The following is an 8,799-nucleotide window of genomic DNA, read 5'->3' on the forward strand; positions in this document are numbered from 1 at the left end:
CCAAGGACAAAACTATCTAGCTAGGCCCTCCTGAATAGAGTTCCCCCCAAAAAAAACAGGACAAACTGGAGTCTTTTCAATGCTTTATTCATTCTTTTTTGGGCTGCTACATTTTAGGATGGAAAGAGTTTCTGTGGGGGAGGAAGGGGGAGCATCATCTCCCTCCCTCCCTCCCCGACTCTTGCTTTTTCTGCCATCACACCAAATATGAGAGCGCCTCCTGAAAGTCAAAAGGACAATATTAAAAATAAGAGCAGTTTACATGTCATTAGCAAGTAGTCAATATCCTATTTCACCACCATTACCCTGACAAGGAAACAAAAGCTCAAGAGTGATTGAATCCCACCCAGAATCACAGAGCTGAGAAGTAGCACGCATTCTACAACCAGAACACAAGTCTTTCTCATTCAAAAATGCCTTCTAGAATTGAGGATACTGCACTTGCCCTGAGATTCCAGGACAAGCTGAATGTGTGTGGTTACAGTCCACGATGGGGAAATACAGGGTCACAAATGAGAACAGGTCGGGTGGGAGTGGGCTGGAGAGGAAGGGCACTCAGGGTGGGTAAACCCTGCCCGTTGACCAAGTTAGCCCCACAAGCTGTAGTTACCAGTAGTTTTTTCACGGCGTCGGAAGCCTCTGGTGTCAGCTCATTGACACACTTCCTCAGCCCTTCCACGAGGTGCTCAACGGAAATGCCCAAAGTATTCAGAAGAAGCTTAAGTGGGTCCAGGAAGGGGAGAGCATCCAGAGGCAAAGGCAAGGCCTTGTTCACGGGAAGCGGCAAACTGTGGATGAGGAAGGCGGTAGCTGCAGAGCAGAAGAGATCCCAAGTGAGACCTCACCACCCTCCACTCTATCCGTGGCTCCATTCCAGCCCTACGCATCTTGATTTCCCAACAAACTTCTGCTTCAGGACCTCTGCACCTACTGTTCTATCGCTCCAGAATTTTCCTTCACCAGATAGCTACGTGTCTTTCTTCTTCACTTATTTGGTCTCTCATCAAATGTTACATTCTCAGAGATGTATCTAAAATGGCATCACCAGTCACCCTCCTTCTTTATTTTTCTTACCACTACCTAAAATATTAAATTTTTATTTATTTATTTATTTAACCTTCATCCTCTCACTAGAATGTATGCTCCTCGAGAATAAGAATTGAGTTTTATTCACTGCTGTACCCCAGGCCTAGAACAGACCCTGGTATACAGTATGAACTCAGTAGATACCAGTGATTGACTGGACAGGGGTATACTTTGCATGTGGCTGTCTCCGCAGCCCATGAGCTTGAAACGAACGGAAAGATGCTATAATGACCTTCCACTTGGACACATGAATGGGCCCAACCAGAGCCCAGGAAACTGCTCCCAACCAACTCAACTCAGTGCTACGAACATAACTGAGTAGGGACTCTAAGTCGGTTGGTGCAGATACACAGATAAATAAAATAAGATATTTGATTCAGAGAACCCATGCAATCTGATGGACAGTAAAGATCTGTGTGTGCCACAGTGCAGCATGTGCTATGCTAACGTTATGGACAAAGCTCTACAGAAATGCAGAAGAAGTGATGATTAATTCTATTATAGGAGACTGTTGCGGGAATTTTCGCAGGAGAGTGTTACAGAAATTCTCCCAGAATAGATGTTGCCATAGTTGTGTCTTGAGTCAAATATCAGGATGACAGGTAAAGAAGGGGAGCAGCATTTGAAAGAGGAAAATAATTGACCAAGACATCAAGATAATAAGATTAAAGACCATACACGGGATGGTGAGTCTTCTTAATTCCACTTGGATGTGCTAAGCAGGTGAGGCTGCAACCTGGGTGAGATCAGATTTTAAGACTTGAATGTCATATGCATGAGTCTGAAATTTTTCCCCCCAAGTGTAATGGGGAGCTACCATGGCTCTTCTATGGGACAACCGCATTGTGTATCTTCAGCAAGATAACTTTCACATAGATGTTAGAGAATGGGGGAAGCGCATATTATACATATTTTTACAAAATACATGTGCATGTATTAAATACACAGATGTAGAAGCACATACATGAGACACACATCTTCCTGCTGGCACTCCCACCCCCCATACTGCTGGCCAACGCTTCATCCTCCTTTGCAATCTTTTCTGTTTTCTTATTCAAATTTTAAAAAATGGAGCTTGTACACCTATTTTTCCTTCACTTTCTACTGCCTATTTTCCCACCCAAAGTTCTCCTCCAGAAAGGAGATATTTATATCCTTCCCACCCATCTCTCTGCTGCCACCTCTCCTCAGGTACCCCTAGACATTAAAGAATGACAGGTGAAGTTACAGATTAGTTCAAAAATTCACAAGTCAAAGTCATCATTGTAGCATGGGTATCACACAGTTTTTCATGATTAATCTGCCTACTTCTTACTTTCAGCACTTTGGTGAGTGTCTTCTCTGTATTTACCTGTATATTTCAGAGGGGAGATCCTCAAAGCTTTCTGTTCTCCAAATGAGCAGCAGCCATTATGATGTATTCTGCAGATACACCCAAATGTATATTCCTGTAGCTAAAATGACTCCCTCCAAAAAGAAGGGATTGGTTGCCATTCTCCTCCAAGAAGCCAGCTTCTATACCCTACCTAGAAATGGAACTGTTCCACCCCTCACCCCTGCCACAGAGCTCTATCTGTACTTTCATTGTGTATCACAGTGGACCAGTACAATAGTAACTTCTGAGGAAGTCTTCACTCCTCTGCCAGACTACAAGAACCTTGACAGAAATATGCATGTCTGATTCAGTTCTGAATCTCCCAAAGCCCAGTGCCCAGCAGATTATAGCCATTTAACAAATACCTGCTGATTGTATGAACATATAAAAGTAGCCATGTCTCAAGAGAACCAGCATGGTAATCTGATTAGAGATGAGAGCAAGGATGACTCCATATAATTTCAGAAACATGAAAGAATCAAATCTTAATTCAAAATTAAGGAAAATCAATGGTGGCCCCTTGTAGCTCAGTTGGTAAAGAATCTGCAGGAGACCTGGGTTCAATTCCTGGGTTGGGAAGATCCCCTGGAGAAGGAAATAGCAACCCACTCCAGTATCCTTGCCTGGAAAATTTCATGGACAGAGGGCTGCCGTCCATGGGGTTGCAAAGTGTTGGGTACGACTGAGCGACTAACACTAATGGCAGCCAAAGTTCAGTAATGAAGTACATTTGTTGACCTTAATTGGAAGCCTATTAATTTCTTTGTAGGATACACCAGGGATAACTTGTGTTGGATTAGAGCTTGGAGCTGGGAGCAGGAGGCATCTGAAGTCCCTTCTGACCTTATCAATATCTGTGGCTGTAAAACTCCCTTTACCATATGCCACCAGGAGCCTCAGCTCACTAGTTGTGTTCCTGTTATCAAGAAAGTAGAGAGAGATCGTGTGTTCCAGACCACTTACCAGAGTAACTGCAAATGCCGATGGTCACCAGCAGGAACACAGTGACCAGCTTCATGGTGGGTTACCTGTGATGTTTACCTGGAGTTTAAAATTAAACTGGAAAACCTAAGGAGTCCACTGAGCCTGTGGTTCCTCTTGCTGTACCAAGTGTGGCGGTGGCTTCTGCACACACACGTACTTATATGCCAAGGACTTGGATTTCGGTCACGACCACTTGACTCGCCCCTGGGAAGAACAGCGTGAAGGTCATGTTTCCTCTCTAAACAAATTGAAGGCTTTTTCCACTTTCCCTCATGTTCCCATGAGAAACAAAGCCCTAACTTAAAGCACCCTCAAGCTCTCTCACACCACAAGCTCTTAAACGAGACACGGAGCGGGGTAGGGGGCGGTGGTAAGCAGAAAGCTCTGAGTCCTTTGCCTGGAAGAACTCTGAAAAGAAGTTTTTGTATCAGGATTAAAAGGATTAAGGCTCTGTTGCTTTCCTCCAGTGTTCTATTCATTTAAAGTTCAGAGAAACACATTACCTGATGAACGTCCCAGTTGACAATTCTGAGGTCCCTTCAGCCCTGAAATAATATAGACTCAGCTTAACGGCATTTAGTAACCATGTTTCTCTGGAATTTACCCCAACCCTGTCACATATTTACCATGGCAAGATATTTGACCACTTCTGGTGCCTCCCACCTATCTGGGGGCAACACCTAGAGTCAGGCCTTCTTTGTGTTCTCATTTAGTTCTAGACCCAAAGTAAAAATGCCTTTTTAAAGACCTGGGATTCAGTAGTTATTCTATAGTATTGTTCTCCTCATCTAAAATAGGACATTTAACAGCTAACAGCAAGACAGTTCCAAAGGGGTGTAACCCTGAGGGAAAGAAATTTTTTTTACAAGATCTCATATATATAAACAACTTGGGTCACTAAAACATGCATGTCAGAAGCCTTTTGGCAGTCCAGACCCTTGCAATCATGCAAATGAAATACTTGTTGGCCAGGGGAGGATCCCATCTGTAAGCCCAAGCCCTAGAGCTCCTTGGCGTATCTAGTGCAAGAAAAAGAGAAAGAATGAACCGTGAAAGGGAGAAATAGAAATCAGAGTCCAGGTGGGTCCCAGTCCCAGCTCAAGCCTACCTAACCAAATGATGTTACTGGCCTCAGCCACCCCCTCCACTGAGGGGGTACTCAGAACCTTCTGAGGAAGACATATCAAAGCATAGCCCACTTTAGATGCAAGGCCAGGAATTGGGGCCCTGATTGAGGGTATGGTACTATTATGAGGATTTAATATAATTATGTAGACCTAGGATGTAACTGTACCAACCCAAGATTAACACCTAATAAATGTCACCTGTTGTTCATTTCCATACATTGCCAAGTTACAACTGCCATTTCTTTATTTTTCTGCTACTTTATAAACTACACAGAGGAGATCATGTATTACTGCCACACATACTCAATTCTGCCCCTTCTACTGCTTTCTCTGCCCGAGAAAGCTTCATCTATTCCTGGGGAATTTTCCCTAGCCAGAACTCTCACATGGCCAAGGCTGTATGTGGTGAAGTGGTATCGGGTCAATGTCATCCTTTATTTTTATGTTAATGACATTTTGACAGAATATGGAACTAGTACTGCCCTTATCTCTGCTGGTTGTTTCCATTTTGTTCTCAAATCCTCTTTGTGCACATCCACCCCCTCTGCCCTGCACTATGGGAAGCTCAGTTTTCCAAACTGTGGTTTCCGGACTTCCTGGCCAAAGGCATTTTGGTTAGGGAGGGCAAACAGGAGGCCCTAGGACAAGATTGGAGGGGAGAGAAAGGGAGAAAACAGGATGCTTCTCCCTCTCTCTGCTTCAGGAGACATCTCAGGCAGTGACCCCACTTCTCTATGGCTCCTTCCAGAAACGCCCTTTCACCAGTGGTCCAGCACAAGCCAGGGAGTCCCACCACTGTCCCAGCTTCCATGGCACAGCCCCAGCCTGGACCCCACTTGCTCTCCCTGCCCCTCCTGGCCAAGAAGCCGTAGAAGCTTCCTGCACCTTCTAATCTCTGGGTTGACCCATCTTTCCCCTGCTTTTCTAGCACCTTGTAAATTATCTTTCAAGTTAAATTTTTCCTGTGTGGTCACCAGATATGGTTTTGATTTTTTTGTTGGATTCTGCCTAACACACCATATACTAAAATATAATAGAGATTTTGGTCAAAACAGCTCTTTCAGTTTGGAAACAGCCTCTCTCTCATAAGTACCACGTTACAAGTTCACAAGAGGCTAGATCAATCGAGGAGAAACAGAGTGATACACACACAGATGTTTCTCGCTTTCCATCTCTGAAGTGTGTGGCACTGTTTCCAGCTGCTCTATTGGTCCTGGAGGTGAGCTCTCTCCCGGGAAGCTCTTCAGACCCTGTGCTAATAGATTTCTGGGGAGCCCATCTAGCAGTAGACCAGACATTGTCTTCACCACAACCTAGCTGTAAACGTGGATTGCTTAGACTAAAGACTGGCACCTCCTCCACGCAACACACACACACATACAATCTCTCACAAACACAAACGTCTCATGCTTACATGAACAGTAACATGTGCATGTGAACAGACACATATACAAAACCATCAAACACAACTGTTTTCATTTTTTGTTCAACAAATAGTTGCTAAGCATCTTCTCTGTGCCCAGCGCTGTCAGGAACTGAGACTGGAGCAGTTAACAAGGCAAGCTAATTTCCTGCTTTCGTGGAACTGACAACATAATGGGATAAACAGACAATAAACATGTAAACAAATAAAGAACTAGTCCTAGGCGCTGTGATGAAGCTAACAGGGTGCACTGATTGTAGAGAAAAAGAGGGTTAGGGGTACAGTCAGACCTGAAAAGAGCTTCAGGCTTGGCTACTCCCATGCTTCCTGTGTCCTGAGTCCATGTATTATTCCTGTCTTTTTAGTCCATATTTCTGATGCTTTGACATTCTGGGGCCTTGCTGATCTTGGAGGGACTACTGTTCCCAGGGCTAACTAATTCTTAAATAGCAAATGACTCACCTGGGAATGTACTTCCCTAAGCAAACCAGCCAATCTACAGCCCACACTGCCAACCACCTCCTTGGGGAGCCCCAACACTGGGCCACTGTCTGCCTGCCTCAATTACCCCCTGAGGCCCAGGCAGGTACCAAACAGCTGGGGAGAGTGCCTACACTCCAGACAGAGCCCACTGAAATTATTCAAACTAGCCTATCCTAAACCTGCTCACCCTGTCTCCCCATCCCTTCCCACAGAAACCAGAGTAAAGGCTCCTGCCCACTCCCCTACCACACCTTCCTGACAAAGCCAGTGCTTCCCAATCACCCTACTGCCCCGTGGTGTGGCAGGCCCCTTTCTGGGGATCTATCGCTGTAACAGTCTTTAAAACGGCAGTCATCTCCTGATCTGATGACCTGCGTAAATATAAAACACATTCTTCTTTCCCAGGACTAATTTGTAAACATCTCAAAGGACCTTTTCTTGTTCATGTTTGGATCCTAACACAAAATCTTACACACTTGATACTATTATTAGGAACTATCAGTCAGCGCCAGGCCCTACACTTTGCATATGGTATCCACTTCATTCTCACAAAACCCCTGATGATAAAGAGCTTTAATCCCATTTTATAAATAAGAAAGTCTGAAGCTGAAAGCAATAAATTAATTGCCAGAGTCACTTAAATATATATAATGTGGCCAGAATTTGAGCCCTTTCTTCTGATTTGTATTTCTTTATCTTGAAAACCTTATGGATAGGGAGGCCTGGTGTGCTGCGATTCATGAGGTCACAGAGAGTCAGACATGACTGAGTGACTGAACTGAACTGAACTGAATAAGCTTTTCTAGGAAGCGCTTGTTAACAAATAATTCATTAGAAGAAATGAAAAGGAAACAAATGCCACTGTTTCTAGATTAATTTGGGATGTGTTTTTTGAACGAATTTTTGTGGAGATTAAGCTCATAATTGGGAGCGGAAGTTCAGTTAGTCATTCAACAAGTGTTTATGGAGCACGTTTGGTGGATGTGCTTCTGTGGTAGATTTTAGAAATATAGCATCACTCCTGCCTCTTCTTAATTATATTAAAGGAAACTGTTAGAAGCAACTCAGTAAGTCCAACAGAAGAAAGGCCATATATGACAAACCCACAGCTAACCTTATTCTCAATGGCGAAAAGCTGCAAATATTTCCTCTAAGATCAGGAATGAATCTAGGATGTCCACTCTTGACAATTTTGTTCAACATAGTTTTGGAAGTACTAGCTATAGCAATCAGAGAAAAAGATAAGAGGAATCCAAATTAAAAATGAAATAATAAAATTATCACTGCTTGCAGATGACATGATACTATACACAGAAGATCCTAAAGACACCACCAGAAAAACTGCTAGAGCTCATCAGTGAGTTTGATCAAGCTGCAGGATATAAAATTAGGCTGCATTTCTATACACTAACAACAAAAGACCAGAAAGAGAAATTAAGGAAACAATCCCACTTACCATTTCACAGGAAAGAATGAAATACCTATGAATAAATATACCTAAGGAGGCAAAAACAATAAGATGCTGGTGAAAGAAACTAAAGATGGCACAAACAGATGGAACAATATACCATGTCCTTTTTGTCTCCGTGAGAAGAATGATAGTTCTAAAGAAGCCAACCGAATGTAGATTCAAGACACAGATCGGAAAAATAAAAGAATCAGCCTGAGATTTTGCCTCACACTCTTCCTTCTAGGTGACAAGAGACAGTAACTGGGAAGTCACACTGGAGACATTGAGTAGAGTTCAATATCTTCTGCTTGCTGTAAACTGGATGGTCAAACTGGCTTAAAGCGAAGGCCTAAATAAGGGGAAATAGTCTCAAAATTCGTCTTGAAAACCACAAGCATGTAACAGTCAAATGTCGCAGCTTTGTATACCAACCACATGGAGTTTGGAGAAAAGCAAAAAATATATATATATATATATTCTTGACTCTACCATATTGATTGAGTCCTATTTAGTGAAAAGTAGGTCTTCCCTATTGTCTCAGACAGTAAAGAATCTGCCTGTAATGCAGGAGACCCAGATTCAGTCACTGGGTTGGGATGATCCCCTGCAGAAGAAAATAGCAATCCACTCCAGCATTCTTGCCTGGGAAATCCCATGGACAGAGGAGCCTGAAAGCAAAGAGTTGGACAGGGCTGAATGACTAACACTTTCACACTTTCTAGTGAAAATCAGTCCATTATTGTTTAAGGCTAACTTTTAGCCTCTTTATAGACACTGCAGGGAAATCCAAATAGAATATGAGCCCATGAGGAAGAAACACAGGAAATGACCCGCAAATCAAGACCAAAGTGAAGTAAAAACCTGAGAAGCC

General features: G+C 43.2%; 1 protein-coding gene across 1 annotated transcript; it reads right to left on the reverse strand.

The window, feature by feature from the left end:
* SCGB3A2 (secretoglobin family 3A member 2) lies at positions 73-6,314 on the reverse strand. The gene is made up of 5 exons (XM_005683117.3): positions 6,286-6,314; positions 3,949-3,990; positions 3,425-3,649; positions 611-810; positions 73-220 (listed from the first exon to the last, which is right to left on the reverse strand). The coding sequence occupies exons 3-5, from the start codon at positions 3,477-3,479 to the stop codon at positions 197-199; spliced, it is 279 nt and encodes a 92-aa protein (XP_005683174.1). The 5' UTR covers positions 3,480-3,649; positions 3,949-3,990; positions 6,286-6,314; the 3' UTR covers positions 73-196.

This window comes from Capra hircus, chromosome 7 (genome assembly GCF_001704415.2).
Source record: "Capra hircus breed San Clemente chromosome 7, ASM170441v1, whole genome shotgun sequence".
NCBI classification, from domain to species: domain Eukaryota; kingdom Metazoa; phylum Chordata; class Mammalia; order Artiodactyla; family Bovidae; genus Capra; species Capra hircus.